This window comes from Melanostigma gelatinosum, assembly GCF_949748355.1.
Source record: "Melanostigma gelatinosum genome assembly, chromosome: 17".
NCBI lineage: Eukaryota > Metazoa > Chordata > Actinopteri > Perciformes > Zoarcidae > Melanostigma > Melanostigma gelatinosum.
The window spans coordinates 14,007,206-14,024,736 of record NC_136650.1 but is presented as its reverse complement, the minus strand read 5'-3'; the positions used below and the strand labels follow the sequence as shown (position 1 = coordinate 14,024,736).

The 17,531-nt window shown below is 42.0% G+C and overlaps 1 protein-coding gene across 1 annotated transcript in view; it reads right to left on the bottom strand.

Annotated features, from left to right (window-relative positions):
• Positions 1–11,390, bottom strand: part of ctnnal1 (catenin (cadherin-associated protein), alpha-like 1) — a 44,433-nt gene extending 33,043 nt beyond the window's left edge. The window contains exon 1 of the mRNA XM_079288159.1: positions 11,017–11,390. Coding sequence (XP_079144285.1) covers positions 11,017–11,112 — 96 coding nt within the window. The 5' untranslated portion in view covers positions 11,113–11,390. The remainder of the gene's footprint in view (positions 1–11,016) is intronic.
• Between the last annotated feature and the right edge of the window lie 6,141 nt (positions 11,391–17,531).

Below are 17,531 nucleotides of genomic sequence, written 5' to 3'. Positions count from 1 at the left end.
ATTTAAAACTCAAAAATTTAAAAAAAATAAAAGAAATAACATGTATTTGAACCACTACTAGAAACGTCTACATGCAGAAGTCCAATCCAAACAGGAATGCTAAGTCCCATCCATATTAAATACCAAATATAATTCCACTCACAAACTCTCACATTCAAACACAAGCAACTCAAAAAGCTTTCGGTCCATCCGATAACAGACACGCATGAATGTCCAGAACAACCGGAACATTATTTATAGAAGGTGAGTGACTTTAACTTATTTATAGGGGTTGACACTGTGTGTGTGTGTGTGTGTGTGTGTGTGTGCGTGTGTAAGTACACCCAGGCTGCGTTTCCCACCGGCTCCAGTCACCCAGAAACAGTGACAAGATAAGAGCACCCTCCCCTGCTGTATCGGGTACTTTCAGGTCATCGATCTGGGAAGAGCGCCACTAGAAATGGACGACAGGACAAATACACCAGCAATAGGCTGAATCTGCCATTGATGGGACTTTTTATGGCCAATGTTTTTGAATTGGCTTTTAAACTAGTTCACCAAATGAAACGATGGATTCACAACGTTGTGTCTTTTCATCAAAGTTGCTGGCCTCTTGGACCCATATAGATAGAGCCCCGAGCTGCCATATGAAAACACAACTTTGAAATGGCCTGCAATAGTCTGGCTACTTTAAATATCTCTATCCTGCAGAGCATTTGAGAACAAAACCTGTTTGTTCAGAAAAAAGCACACCACCACTGTGTAATACTGATCAGTATCAAGTTAAAATGATATTGTCCTATTCTCTGTACTAAGTCTTTTCACAATGTTTTAGATCATATCTGCTTACAATTGTGCTCGCATCGTTGCACTGGCTGCAAAAACGTTTCCCCTGAAGATACGTGTCACTCAGACAAAAGCTGGAAAGAACAGCAGCATCTTGATTGAATTCTGTGTCAAAGAAAGGGACCGGTTACATGGTGTTCCCGTTGCTGTTCCTCAAGAATAGGTGGGCTGATGACTATGTCTCAGCTTACAGCACCTAGAAAAAAGATCCTAAGTGACATGGTGAGGCTGAACTTTCTGTGCACAACTTGTAGCCTCTGGCTAGGTTTCCCTTTGGCTGCATATTTAATGAGGCGATACAGGGACACTGGGCTGTCTGGAGAGATCGAGATTAAAAGGGGGCTAAGTGTAGAGAGATGGGGAGGAACTAAGCACGAGGCTGAAGACGAAGAATTAAAGAGCAAGAGAATAAGGTGTGTGACCGGACAACAAAACCAGGAAATTGGGCAGAGCTACAGAGGAAGGGCGGAAGGCATACAAACAAGGTGCTAAGCAGCATCTTACATGCTGATGCTTCCTCACACCAACACCCTGAACTTACATCATACAGTGAAAGATTCCAGTGTGTGCTCAGTATATACTTAAAGTATTACTCTGCTGGGTTTTATAGCCTGCCAATGTAGTTTACAGATTTATTAGATAACTGCTAATCAAACATTCGTCAATATTTGCATTAAAATAGTGTCGAAATAATTCTAGAAAGAGAGAGAGAGATAAGCAGGTTGGAGTCACATCGTCGACTTTAAATATATTACATTTATAACTGTTCTAAATTAGAAAAGATAAGAAAAATGTTTGGTATTCTGTGTTCTCCTTGTCCTTCACACTGTCTTTGTTCTGTCATGTCAAACCTCATCTCTTTAAAATAACTCATTATTGAGAGGGGAGAAGTTGAAAGACGCTTGAAGAAAGCAATTAACACATACAAGGCAGACAGAAGGATTCCTCTGTGGTACAGCAATGTTGCTGCCGGAGAGAGGAACAAACACGAAGGCTTGGATGTACGCCATATATTTCTGTTGTGTGACCTTAAAGCCTACTGTTCTATTCTTTAGGAATCGTTATGATACTCACATCCAAAGCGAACAACAGAAATGTTTTTTCCAGATATCCTAATCCAGCAGTGCCCAAACTTGTTCCCCCGCTATATCTTAGAAAACCTTTTCTGTCTCTTTGAAGGGTGTCATTATCGCCAATGTACATTGTGACTTAATTTTCATTAATAAGCTCAGAAATGATATGTAAAAAAAAAAAACACTCCTTATGAATCCAGAACTTTTCTTCAGTGTGAAAGTATTCGGTGATAGTTGTCTGTAGAGCAGCAACGATTTATCAATGAATCTCCTCTATGAACTCAAATTAAACTCAAATGAAAATTGATTTCTTGGGCTTTGGGAAAAACTGATTGATATGTTTCACCATTTCCTGACATTTTACAGACCAAACAACGAACCGATTTATGACGGAAATAATCAAGTTTAATTGAATGGAAATAATTCGTGAGTTGTAGCCCTATCTGTCTGTACGTCCATGGACACATTGCCAACAGGAACTGCTAATAGCTAATTCGGCATACTTTTAATAATGTCAATTTGCCCAAATGTACACAAATATAGGCTAAAATCAGGACTCTAGCTGCAGCCAACAGCTAACTAAATGGCAACATGATTCCTGCTTACATCTCCCAAAGCATAATGGGAACTGAGTTTCAAAACTCCCACTTATTTATTTATTTTTACCGTAAAGTAGATAGGGGTGTTGGGGAGACATAACGCTCTCAATTTTGTATTAGGGACCACAGTTTAAACACATCTGGCAAAGAGACAATAAGTCACATTGGTGTACTATTTCAAAGGCACTTGTTGAAATAGCTTAATCTAAAGATGACACGTTAATACAATCTTGTGCAAACATTTCATCAATCATTTTTCAGAAAGGATTTGCAGAGCTTCCCCTAAAGTGGCCCAGACCCCACATCGTGCATTGAGTCGCCTTGTCAGCGTCCTGTGCTCAAGACTGGAACTATCACTACATCGAGCCAAGAAAGGGCCAACAGAACAGCAATGGGTTACTAACAGCTGCCTGCCGAATACTGATCTGTTTACCTGTGGTTGTCCAGGCAGCAGACAATATAGATACGTTGTGCGATATCTCTGGCAATACACGACAAGACGAGTGGGAGGGTGCATGCCAACAAGATTACAGTAAGTGGGCTGTCCCTTCACACTCATCTGTCTCCTCTGTCCATACAGCATGTGCAGTAACACGTTACGTCCATCTTTGTATCGACCGAACAGAAGGCCAAACAGTATCCTTGCTAACACATCAGGTACATCCTTTCTGATGACGTGCTGTTATTAAAATATGAGCTACGTACAGCTGTAGATGGACTGGCACTGTTCACAGATGGCCTCTTTGCAATGACATAGTAATTAATGTTAATAAGTATGTCCTTGTCTATGCTTCTGGGCATGTTTCGTATGCATCTGTTTCGATCTGCAGGGAGCTTCCAGTGAGGTTGGACAACACAAAACACCAAGCTAGATTCGGCAACACATTCCCAGTGACAGAGATCTCTTCCTGTGTGCTGTGCTCACACTTTGAGATGAGACGTCTCATCACTATCTTATCATCATAAACTATAAAAATAAATATACTCTAAATAGGGGCTGGTAATGGGCCAGAAAGCCACTTGATTCTGAACAAGAACGCCTCAAATAGCCTTTGCAGCCCTTCGAGGACCCTTTACACATGATACATAGAGGCTGAGCATTGTGAATAATCATGTACACAGGGGCCAGCTGAGATTAATTAAATTGGGTTTATTGTGATACATTTGAAAAATGCAAGAGCAATATATATTTAAAGACATAACGTCCTAGTTTGTCTTTATAAGAACTCAACATCAAATGTTTTCTTAGGGACTATTTCTTTGGCATAAATCTCAATGAGTGATGATTTGGAACAAATTACACTAAACTGCAGAACTAAAAGCCAGCAGAGGACCCTACTTTAAACAGAACAGGTCCCTGAAATTGCTTTCCATTTTCAGTTGACAAAGAATGCAAAACTCTGAGCTTTAGAAGCACACTGGGCCACTGAGGCTCTCTGATAGTGGGAGAGATGTTTAATCAATACATTATCAACCTACCAGCTATAGCAATACGTCTTAGTCGAGGAAGAAGCTTTCTTTGAGACAATTAAAAGCGGTTCTCGCTATCAGCTACAACCTTCAGATACCTTAAATGGCAGACGGTGAGGGAGCTTTTTTCACCATTAAATTAACTCAGCTGTTCTCTCCAGGTGACTGGTCCCTTTAGGCTGGGTTATTTGGAGGTTTTCGGGCGCACACGCACAACCACTCACACACACATAAACATGCACACACACAGGATACACAACTTTGTCATGTGGAAGTTTATTAGCGAGGAAGAGGTCAACGGATCGACATGTGAGACAGACCCTTTTATCGGCACTTAACAGCGATCAGTAATGACTCCCCTGACAGCAATAGTGAGAAGAGCGAAAGGGGGAGTACAAGGGTGTAAGACTGGTCATGCATGCCGTTTACGTGTGTGTGTGTGTGTGTGTGTGTGTGTGTGTGTGTGTGTGTGTGTGTGTGTGTGTGTGTGTGTGTGTGTGTGTCAGAGATGCAAAAGAAAACGAGAATGCGTGAGAGTGGGAGGATTAGGGGAGTGAGGGTAATTATGAAAATAGAGAATCTGAATTCTCAAAACTGACAAAGTCAGCTGACTAATGCAGCCACTTTACTAGAAAACAGGAGGGAGTTGACTGAAATGACATCTCATTTCAGTTTGATGACACAGGGTTGTTTATTGCCTGGATATACTACCTACCACCGAGCAAGAACTTGCCTTAGAGCCTCATTTACACAACAGTAGTGTGAGTCAGGCTCACTGTGATTCATACTGTGTTTGAACCGGGGGGGGGGGTGAATCTGCTGAAGCAAAACACAAAAACAAATGCTCTGCCAGTCTCTAAATCAAAGAAGAAAGATAACTGTATCGGCTAAATAATGAGTGTTAGTGTATACACGGGCCATTCCTTAAAATCGTCCACTCATAATGGAAAAGCAGGAAACATTGTGGCCTTGTGGTGACGATATGACTTGCGCTGAATGTGTGTCATCAGACACGTTGTTGTGAAGGTGACGAGGTCACGGTGGCAGCAACACACAGAACACGAAAAAATACAGGCGCATACTAGGGCTGGGCGATAAATCGATTTAATCGATTAATTCGAATGTGTGCTTTAAGGCGATGTGTTTTATTGAAAATCGAGAAAATCGCCCCCACCCCTCCCCCCCGTTGGGTTCCCGTAGTAGAGTGCGCGCGCATTGTTTACAAACGAAAACAATGGCGGCCAGCAGTGAAGCTCTCGTTCATAAGAGAGGGAAGAATGTGTCTTCGGTAGTCTGGAAATGGTTCGGGTTCGTGTCATCTGACACAGAACAAACAGCACCACGATGTAAGGTCTGTCTAAAAGCTATTGCTACAAAATCAAGCAGCACAACAAATTTAATGCAGCACCTCAAACAGAGGCATGCCGCCGAGTGGGAGAAGTGTTGTTGCCCTGAGGTGGGAGCAGGACCGCGGGAGCACAAGCGCCGCCGCCGCCGCCGCCACCTCACAACAACAACCCAGCATTTTGGAGACATTCACCAACTGTACTCCGCATGAGAAGAAGAGTGCCCGGTGGAAAGCCATCACGGATGCAGTCGCGATGTATATCGCAAAAGATATGGTGCCCATATACACCGTGGAAAAGCCGGGGTTTATTCACCTTCTCAAAGCTTTGGACCCCAGGTACGTGCTACCAAGCCGTAAACATTTTTCTGACGTTGCCTTGCCTCGGCTGTACAATAGTACACGCCAAAGGATCTCTGCGGAGCTGGAGGGGATGTCATTCTACTCCGCAACAACTGACCTGTGGTCCAGCAGGTTGACCCAGACACCGATCCACTTGACTGGTGGAAGCGTCACCAACTTAACTTTCCAAGGCTAAGTACTTTAGCAAAGAAATACCTCTCTGTGCCAGCTACAAGTGCCCCCTCTGAGAGGCTTTTCAGTGTGTGGGGGGGCATTGTTACATGCCACCGTGCATGCCTGAAGCCAGAGGTAGTAGACAGGCTTGTCTTCCTGGCAAAAAATATTTAGAAAAAACATGCACTACTGTTTAATACTGTTGGTTATGTTGTGAATGCACTTGATTTTGTTTACATGCACTTATTTACTGTGCAAAATATGTTATGTTGATGTTAGATCAGATGTTGCACTTTTGAAAATGTGAATGTTAAAGGGTCACATACATTTTATTTCATGCTGTGTTTGTATCAGTGTATTCAGTTAGAAAAGCTTACTGTAAAAAGTTACATTTGCACAGTTGTTTACAATGGAAGGCTACTATTTAATGCCATTTAATGTTATGTTTAATTTAATTTTATATTTAAATGATTCAGGGAAACAAAAGAGTGACCAAATACTTTTTGTATACTACAGGCACCTTTCTACAATGTTCAGGTTTTGTTTGCACTTTATTTTTATCAACCTACTTGGGAAAATCATCACAAAATAAAATAAAAAATTGTTTTCAACAGCTTCTGTCATCTGCAAAAAAATTTGGGGGAAAAAATCGATTTAAATCGTGAATCGGATTTTTTGTAAAAAAATCGGAGATTTTTTTTTTAGGCCATATCGCCCAGCCCTAGCGCATACACATGAAACCTCAAACAGCGGCACCACAAGTTCATTTAGTTTCTGTCGTCCATGAACAAACAATCGCACATACCAGATACAAAGACACACGAACCACACTGGAATCCCCCACCCTTCTCACACACACACACACACACACACACACACACACACACACACACACACACACACACACACACACACACACACACACACACACAATAAGGCCTTATGTTGTATCATTCCCAGGAGGCTGGTATATTTTGGTCTGTGGGTGTGTATGCACACGCAAACTGTAATCCTCAGGTGTTTTCACCTTCATGCCAGGGACCCATTAGTCTTCATTATCGTCATGCAGCTAGAACACAGATCTGTTTGGGCTCGTGGCACCAGTAATGCCTCTCTGTCCTGATATAAAACAACTTCACCACCTGCAGGTTTGTCATGTCACCCCTCCGCAGAACCAGGAACATTATGAGGGAAATTGTGCCCTGTGCCTCAATAAAAGTGCATTCCCCATATGTTCAGTAAGACAGATGAACATTTGACTGATGGCTGTGCTTACAGAGCTTTTAAGTGAGGAGTATGTTTATGAAGAGCATTTTTGTCAGCGTTTTATTTGAAGCGGAATTTATGCGGCAAAATGCTAATCCTCTGAGCAAATCACATCCTTAAAACTTGCCACTGAGCTTTTGTTTGGGTAATAAATATGCTATTTCAATCCAGTTTGTGAGCAAAACTGGTAAAGCTTCTTTTACCCGCTCATTTTTAGCACATCAGACGACAACACTGCAAGCACCACAGAACCCCTGGCAGCAAGGCAAAGTTGACACTAACAATATTGGACAGAGAACAGATTTCCCAGGCCCAATTATGGTTGAAAATCTTTTAAGAAACTCCTGGCTTAGCCCTGCCAAGAAATGATGGAGCCGGCATAGCTATGTAATCACAAGGCCAGTGTGTCACAAGTGTTTAAATGTGCACCTGATCAAAGTCTCAGATATTACTTCCTTGCCCTTTTTTTGCTCCCACACATCTTTACCTCAAAGCAACACCTTTACACCTCGTCAGCTGGAGGACCACCATGTCCGCACCGAGACGTAGGCCGGTGTGTTTTTACAATAGGAACACACCTCAATTATAAAAACCCAGGAACAGAGCTGTTATTTCACTAATCACCACTTAAAAACAGGAATTGGATCTCATGGAAAAAGCAGCCAGATTATCGCTAATTGCCTTCCAGCTGGCTGCAGAGCACATCACAGGTAGGACACACAAACAACAGCAGGCACATTCATGTACCGGTAGTTTCCCCTTCTCTCTGTGTGATACCCAATACATTTTTGGAACCACCACGAAAGCAATTCATTACCCTCGCCATACCCCTCGCAATGCAAGTACACATTTGGTATAGAGATGACTGTAGCAGAAAAAGGTGAAAAACATTGGTGAATCCCAAGATGAGGAGACTGCTTCTGTCAAATCAAGTAAGGGCCTCTTCTGTTTTGAAAAGGATGAAGTGGATGATGGTCAAATTGATCGGGGATGCAGATAGAAAACATCCAGGTGGCCACATTACAAAAATAGGACTCAAGAGACATTCAGACATCTTTTGGAAGAACTCTGAGTAGCACTAACGTTAGGAATGAAGTCCACCTTCACACTCACTGTCAAACAAAAACTGCTTGTGTGTGTAGGTATAGTGCAAGGCCGCAAGACTCCCAGCCCTATAATTACAGCCTGGTGGGAGTGAAGCTGATAACAGAGGCCTGAGGATATCAACGCCATGAAAGGAGAGGAGAGATACATAATCCAATTTTTAAAAGGGAGATAGTGCGCAACATGATACCTTATCAAACACTGGCTTTTCTCACTGACACTGCTTTTTCATTTCCTCCTTGATAGTCATCTAATGATCCCTAAAACACACACACACAAACACACATTCATACAAAGCTGCTTTAAAAGAAAAGCCACACAAACGAGCCCCCACAGTGCGTTTACACCGACTATAATGATTCAATTATAACCCATATAAGGCAAGACTCGTTCTCAGAACCGTCACGTAAAGCCCTTAACTGAGTTATCTTACTCACATTAAGGCGAACCAGAGTACCACAGCCGGCTTGAATATCAGTCTTTCTGTACATACACTGTGTGTGATGTATCATACTGTTGTGTATGATGTACATACACAAGTTAGACAGATTTCTTTTGGCATTTTGATTCTGTGTATATGCCTCAGCCGCCCTGCCACAGCCCTACCAATGCAAGAAACATTGAATAGCTGCACGGTCCCTTCATTTTCCTGTTATATTCCTATTTCCTATTAGACAGGATACCACACCTATTTCTGGACATTAACCCAACACTAGTCATTTCCATTATTTTCATGTAAAATTGTGAAAAGAGAAAATGAGGAAATCACGTTATTATGAAACATGTTGCGCAACTATCGATTATTTTGATTATCAATGAATCCGCAGATAATTTCCTCCATTCGGCAATGAATTGTTTGTTCTATCAAAGCTTTAAAATTCCAACACCAATGCCCATCACAAGCTCCCAGAACTCGTCGTGGCAAAATGTCGACTGATTGATTCATCTTTCCAGATGTTTTGTGCATATATGCAGTAATTTGTGTGCATGTGACCACACTGGATGCAAAGCACTCACAGCAGGTGAAACTAATGTCCCGGTCAGTACCTGCTGAGTGACCGTCCTCCAGATGACACCACAACAACAAGACATTACGTATGGAGATAACGGTCCTTGGAAATGTTGCTTCATTCAGCATTGCAGAGCTTTGTTGCTATGGGGACAGGCCTCACAGTGAGAAATAAAGAAAGTTAGGAAAGATTGTCCTTGAGGCCCACTATTCAACACAGCGGACTGTTACATGCCGAATGCCGTCAGCATGTAACACATTCTTCTATACTACAGACCGGAGATCAGCAGGTCTTTCTCCCCGAGCAGGAGTGCACCATAAGTTTGCTGCAGCATACATATTACTAAGATAACGCAGAGTACAGCAAATGTACTTAATGCTGTAAATAAACTTACAGTAATTACTATTGGCATCACAGCGATAACCATACCTGAATTTACCCTTGATTTCTCATGATGTATAACCAAACTCAAACACTTTCTTTTTGGTGTACTTATGAATGCGTGAAAACTAAAATGAACCACATAAACAGAGAGCACATCCCCTCACAGGAGTCCCTTTTTTTAAAATAACCAACCTATTTTCATTCAGTACAGGATGACCGTATATATCGTTCTGTGTCGTGAGAGGGAGGGAGCAGGCTTTCAGTGTTCACAGCGGGAAGGACAGTGTTGTCCAGACTCCGTTAAACCACCAGTGAGGCAAACAACAGGACATTTACAGGCCTCTTGCTCTTTGCCATCATGGACGAGACGGGGATATTAGCATTTATAAGACTGGTGGTCACTCCCCTATTCAGGAGATGCCACCCAGGAAACAACAGTGGAAAACAGTTGAAAAGCTAAAGTTTTGCTCAATGAATCATCTGCTGGAAATGAACAGACTAAAACGACATTAATGCTGAACAAACCTTTACAAAGCAACCTTGGAGTTTGCAGCCTAGCCAACTTTGCAGCACTTTACATTTCATTTAAATGATGAATTGACTCATTGACCTGAACTCCGTGCTTTAAAGCCGGGGCTACTGTTTCGAGTGTGCAAGAGAAGAGTTGCAGAGTGAGTGCAGTCGGCTTTAAGTGGGCCTTTCTTCTATTTCTGTTTGTTGAAAAACTAAACACGTGCCTCAAAGTAGCACAATTAGAGAAGTGGAAGTCACAGTAGCCCAACATTGAACTGGCGAAGGACAGCACACAACTTCTGGGAAAACTGTTATACCCTCTTCAACAGTATTTCCTCACAGTGGAGTCTGCTGACTGTCAGGAGAGTTCCTGGTGATCTCCAGCAACAACAAAAAGGGATTAATATCGCAGTGACATTTATTGTTTTTTGGATGGCTGATCATTGGTTTAATTGCTCCCATTTTGACTTTCCCGTTTTACAGTACAGTGTAGCCTGTTATGTAATTAAATAGCGTACCAACTTCTGCCTAACAACAACAAGAACCTGTCTTTCGTCTCATTCTTATCGTACATGTTAAAAGCCTTGAGTTCGTATGACTTTGCTGCGTGCAAAAAACTTGTAACGACATAGTAGTAGGCTGTAATAAATGTCCATTATCGATAACATCAATGACGGTAGCGCAATGCAACACAGTGAATTCAACCGCACGTGGGACAGTCTTTAAACACAGCACGAGGTGAAAACATGCAGTCTCCGTGTACAAACAGGTAAACATGAGAATCAAAGTTCGCCTCGTGAGTGCGAAACACTACAGTTGTTGTGAAGCCAAAGTACGTTTTAAAGCAGGCCTCCGGGGGGGGGGATCCGACCAAAGAAAAGCAAACGCGTTCACGTGCATAGAGTACTCACCTGCGATACTAAAGGAACAAGCGTCTGCTCCACCGAGCGAGTTTTGATTTCCAGACCGGAATCAAAGTTACTGTTGCCGCACGGAGATGAAGCCATTCCCGCCGAGCTCTCCCTGCCTGACACACACACACTCTCTCACACACACACACACACACACACACACACACACACACCCGCACAATGCACGGCACTATACTGAGTTTACTAAGCCTTTCCCTTGCTGTTTCGCAGCTTGCAAACTGGTGTACCGGACTTGCTATTGCACGCCGAGATTTCTGAATTGGTCACACAGTCGTTTATCGAGTGGCTCCCCGCGCACGCACGCTGTTTTAATCCACTCTGGCTCGGTGGTTGTGCCGCTGAACCCGCTAATGTCCATGTAGTTTACTCAACAACGGCAGGGAGCAGACTGCAGCACACCACCACCGTGGGCAACCACACACACACACACACACACGCACCACAGCACACACATCTTTTTCACTGCTGCTGGCTGCTCGTGTGCAACTCAAGGCTGTCCAAAGTGCAGTTCAACATTTTGCTGAGAATCGGGATGATCATTTCATTTTTATTCCGTCTGTTCACTCACCAACAGCAGTTAGGTAACAGCTATACGAGGCAAAACACTCTCAGACACATTTGGATATAAGTAATGGAAAATATAAGTAGGAGTATATCAGTAGTGCATCTATCTGTTCGGCTATAGTGTGCACAGAAAAGGGAAGATTTAATATATAGGGCTTTTTGATTTAAAAATGCATCAACCAGTCATGCAAATTTCAGAGGATGTTGAGTTTTAGATTTGAAAATCCACCATCCAGCTGTGTAGATTTCAGAGGACTTTGCAATCCAGTGCCCTCCAGAGAGAAGAGCGGCGCTTTCCTCACTGCACAGCTCTGGTTTGATCCCTGAGACAAAAAAAAATCCCACATTATCCCCTGGAGTCTGAGAATCCCTTATCATCCTCTCAAAATACACACCAGATATGCCAATCAAACCCGTCTGCACCGAGCCACATGGGACAGCTGTACTGAGTGGAATACAGTGCCTCTCTTAAAAAGTTAGAGACTTTACCGTGTGAGTGTCTGCAGAAAGCATTTTCATTCATATAATGGCACTGTATGGTTACCCAGGATCCAAAACCATGAAGGGGGCCCTTAAAACGACTAAAGTGGTTCTAAAAGGTATATTTATGATTTCAGTTTTGGTTGAAATCAGTAAAATCTCAAACAAATGTCAAAATAGAGCAGGTCTTGTTGTGTTGATTACCATACAGAACACGGGATGCACGATATCAGCATTTGAATATGAATTTGCAAACATAGAAAAGCTTAACAATGTTAAAAGGGTCATTTGTGGAGTTACTTGCAACAGCTTCAACTTTTGTTGTGACATGTTGTATGTATGCAATTTTTTTTGAATATACAGTGTTATTTCATTACTGTTAATGGGTCATAATGTGTGGAGTTTTGTGAAAACTGTGCCATGGAAAACATGGTGATCGCTGAACGAGCAAATAGTGAATTCATAAAATAATTGATAAAATGCTGTTGAGAATAGAATGGAATGCTGGATGGAACATGTTCTCGAATGAATTCAGAATGTTGACCTTTCATCTGAAAAGCAAACCACTGCTGTGTGTGCGACGTACATTACACTGGCAGTCTGCCTCAGGCTATTTCAGGCTTCCGGTGTGTCCGATGGGTTTTTTGAAACATAGTTATATCAGGACCGTGGTCTTGCCTTCCGCCGTGGTTCTGTCATGTGCACAAGTACTTAGCTGTGCTATCCCTGGCTCCTCGGAACCAAAGCTGACGGTGAGCGTTTGCACTGTAGTTATGTTAAAACACAGTCTCTTGAGTCCTGCATGGTGACAGGTCACTGTGTGGGGCACAGAACTTCAGCAGAGTGTAAAGAGGACCGTGGTCTTGCCTACTGCCTTGGTTCTGTCATGTGCACAACTTGTAAAACAAATAGAAAATGGAGGTCTGGCTGGAATTGTTTTCTGCTCAGAATGAAGAGACGTATACTCTGCAGATATATTTTGAATAGATGACAAGTGCTGAAAAGATGTTCACAAAAGCTTGGTATGAACCCATCAATAAAACCCATCATTTCAATTGGAGATGTGTGCTTGAGTTGTGTATTGGTGGACATAGATGTGTTTCTTTTCCCTTCCAAATTGTATTTCTTTTTCACACCATATAAGCAGAAGGATGAGATGAAAGATCAGGTACACGGGGGTAAAGATCCCACCACTTTTCTTTTACCCAGAAGTCAACACACCAAATTTCCACTATACTATTTTCCCAATGTGCAGCTGAAGGTAATAAAAAGACAAGTTGATGCATCATAGAGTTGCAACCAGGTTTATTTTTACTTCAAATGATTTGTTCCTGAGAGAAATGGCAGGATGACATCTCATCTTCAACGAACTGACTGACTTGGAGGTTGCGATGATTCATATGGATGTTATTTCTAGATGGGATGATTTTGTTGTGCAAGGGGACGAGACTATCTAGCATCCCCTGCCCAGTATAAGGTCCACAAGTTCTACATATACTGTTAACTATCATCAATGTGTGTTATTTGTCTGCATTGGAGGTTCTTTAAATCTTGCTCTCACACTCCAAAAGAAGAAGGTTTTACCCTGGTGACACATTGTTCCTCTTCTTATTTTGTGACCCAGTGACTTGTATCCACAATAGAACTCAGAATGCTTCATGGCCATCTGGATCAGAGCCTGACCAAACTATTTGCCAAATTATCTGTGTCCTCAAGTGGCTGCAGTAGCTATTTCTAACTTTTCTAACAAGTGCAGCCACTGGATGACAAGTGGTGAGTAACACTTCATATTACAAACACACCAGCTGACTGAGAGCAGATATGGCTTATAAGCACTGTGGCACTGCTTTATCATCAACTATCATGGCTGGCTCACACTCTGTGTCAGCAGAAGAGACAATAGTCGCATGTTTGTGTGTGTGTGTGTGTGTGTGTGTGTGTGTGTTAAGGCTGTCTGCTGCTCTCAGGCTCACCCAGTATGTATTTAAAACCCCAGAGCGTTGTCTTTTGTTAATCTTCTCTGAGACTTTGTTCCAAGCGATTCGAGGATAACGAACTCCTCTCGGGCTCCTTGCATTGTGCTGTATATCAACATATGCTGGTTTCAATTATTCTAGTCTCAGCAGATAAGTTCAAGAAGCAAAATAAGATAAGAAATACGACACATCCCAACCTATACCATTTCAGTGGATTTATCATCTCAACAAATTGCTTTCAATCCACAAGCTGAAACAAACACAACAGTGTGCATATTGTCACTGAGTGTGTCCGTGCCAGAACTAACTAAGTGTGAAACAGGCTTGTTTTTCTAATTTCTGTATCTAATTTGTACTGGAATATTCAATTTTGCTCCTCTGCCTCTAATCTCTTCGAGGCAGATTGCATTTTGACAATTTGCCTGAAACCCATACAAGCAGGAAGTCCTTGTTGTGTATTCTCATCTGCACAGTCCAAGGGTGTTACTCATTAAATAAAAGATGCTTATGCATCGTGTGATTGTGTTGCTAACAGCTGCCTCTCTCTCTCACTCTCTCTCGCTCTCTCTCTCTCTCTCGCTCTCTCTCTCGCTCTCTTTCTCTTTCTCTCTCTCTCTCTTTCTCTCTCTCTCTCTCTCTCTCTCTCTCTCTCTCTTTCTCTCTTGTGCATTAGAAGTGCTGACTTCTCCTCTCTCTCTGGATCATTCCTTCCAGCTGTACACTGACTGTGATTGTGGTGCACTCAGTCATACTCCCCTGTTGGATACATAGATTGAAATTTGGAATTCAAAGCAAGGACTGTGGTTGAATATTCAAGCATCCCCCCCCCCCCCCCCCCTGCATTCTAAAATGTAAGAAAATGTCTCTCTCTCTCTCCCGAGTATACTTATAAACACTGTTCTTGATTATGGCCCTCTTCATATTTGTTTTTGAGAAGATTGTGTTTTGTATTTGGTAGAGTAGCGCCACATGTTTTGAATCTATAACATCACATCTCACACATAAACATGAGCCTCCGGGTAAACTTGAGCTTACAGGTCAAATGAACTAGTTTAAAAGGAATACTTGCACTTCAGGCCAGCGTAGCGTAGGTGAGGTGCCCTGGTTGAATATTTAGTTGGCTGTACACTGTTTTTACTGACTGACCCCGAGTGTGTTTACAGTTTACAGCTTCAGAGGTTGTTTAAATGTTAGATGAGTTTAATCGGTTTAATCCTGGATGTCTTATTGGATGTTCGTATACTCCAGCCAGGAAGAATTACACTGCTTGCAGTGCAAATTATACACACCACAGAATTAGACACATTTTAATATGTTCATACATAATAACCAAAGCAGCAGTGCTCATAAGGATCATCTGTCTGTCATGGATCCTCAGGGTCATCGCTAATTTGATTAAACGTAAACAAAACAAGGCCGCAGCAAAGTGGTACATAGCAGACACCCATCCTAATAGTCTTGGCATTTCTGAATCTTCATTCCTGTTGTGAGATAATTGCAGACATCTTACATTATACTCAATCACCAAGATACATCTTTTTTTCAAACACTTCACCTTTCGCTGAAAGATCAAAGAAAAAGAATAAAAAGAGAACGTATACACAGTTAAAAACAAATACTGTTAATACTGAGATGTTAACATATCCTTGTTATTTGTGTGTGAGCAAATGAAAGAGACTTTAAATTCCCCTCGAATATTTTAGAATTAATAGAAAAACAGAGGGTCCCTTTATCATCCCTCAACCCCTCAAGTATAAAGTTCATTTGTAGTTATTCCATAAATTACTATCCAGGCTTCAGAGCTCCTCGGGTATATTGAGTTACTGAGCACTCGGTGGCGACATGTGGCACAATGACATTAATGAATAAAACATTTAAGGGTATTATGTACAACGTCAAACATTTCATTTTCTGCTCTCATAAATGCTTGATGCATACAGCAGTGAGATGGAGATCCTCTTTCATGCCTTATAGGACAGAGTTACTCAGGGTCAGGATCATATGGGGTCACTAAATTAAATATAGCGATTAAAGATAAGACAAATGGAAATTCATTCGATTTATATCACACTTTCTGAAGTTCAACTTCCCGCTACTCACTTATACAATTAAAGGCAAGTCATATATTCAAATTAACATGACGTTTGTGACAGAAAGAGGGTCAGACACAATTTAAAAACCCAGATTTACACCTGCTACATGTTCTCTCACACAGACACAGATGTTGCAGCCCAATTACTCATCATAAATCACGATATGACTCCACTGTATACATGGCAAGCATTTGACCTCCCTGTGATACACTAATTGGTTTTTTTTTCAACTTCTCAAGTACTCATATAATATCTGCATCACAGCTGATATAGAGTGTATCCACAGGCTTAATCAAAGCACTTTCCCTGGATGACCCTGTAACCACTGATCAGTACACTGATGCAAGGACATGCTCATAAAACATCTCACATAAAGGTGTAATCTTGGACTCTTTTGTCAAAATATTGGAACATAGGATAGGATCTTCTTGTCTCCTGCAATGACTTATTACATTTCCTCAAACGTATCCTGCATTGTGTAAACAACAACAGAGATTTCATCGCAAGAGCAAGATAAATGCAGCAGTACAGAGATAATAGAGATGCTATTTTCAGAGACGCAGCTGTTTGGCTACATCCCAGCTATCACCTAGCTGCCACTCCTGAGATGAGAGCCATAGATGCATGGGTATCCTGCACAGAGGTTGTCTCACACTGCCAAGTCAGTCTAAATCCTGTCTCCCATTGAATGATTGAGGAGCGACAACAATAGCAAGACGAACACAATCTATTTCCTCCCCAAGTGTTGGCGACAGTGCGTCTATTTTGTCTTTGCCACGCACATATACCACAAGACAGCATAGCCAAAGACCAGCCAAAAAAGACCCAGCCTCCCCTCCTTCCCCTTCTCACTTCCTAAAAGGCTCTACCCTCGTTTTCTCTCCTACATTGTCATTCATCATATCGTCTCAAGGGTTCACAGATGCCATCACATTTCCTCCCTGATCTTGTCAAACGGGCGCCTTGTGACCAAACTGTCGCCTGGACCTTTGGAATCCATAAGGCCCAAGGGCTTTTTTTAACAAGCAAGGCCGTCTGGCTGGCAGCTAGCTCAGCTGTGACCTGTCACCCTCAGTCACTATTGGCAAGGGGATAATACAGTCCGATGCGGCAGTGTTTTTATAGATTATTCTGGCATCTTGATTGTTGATGGAGCGATTTCCAAATAATGCAAAATGTCATCAGCCATTTGGTTTATATCCAGAATATTTTATCTGGATCTCTTCTTACACCAAGGCAAAAGCAAATATAATTGGATAAAGTGTTTGACGTTTGACTTTGGTAATAAGTACTTGAATTATGTTGCTAGACCCTTGAATACTCTACGAATAACACATAACCCTGGTAGATAGACCAAGCACTTCCTTTTCCGATTTGTATA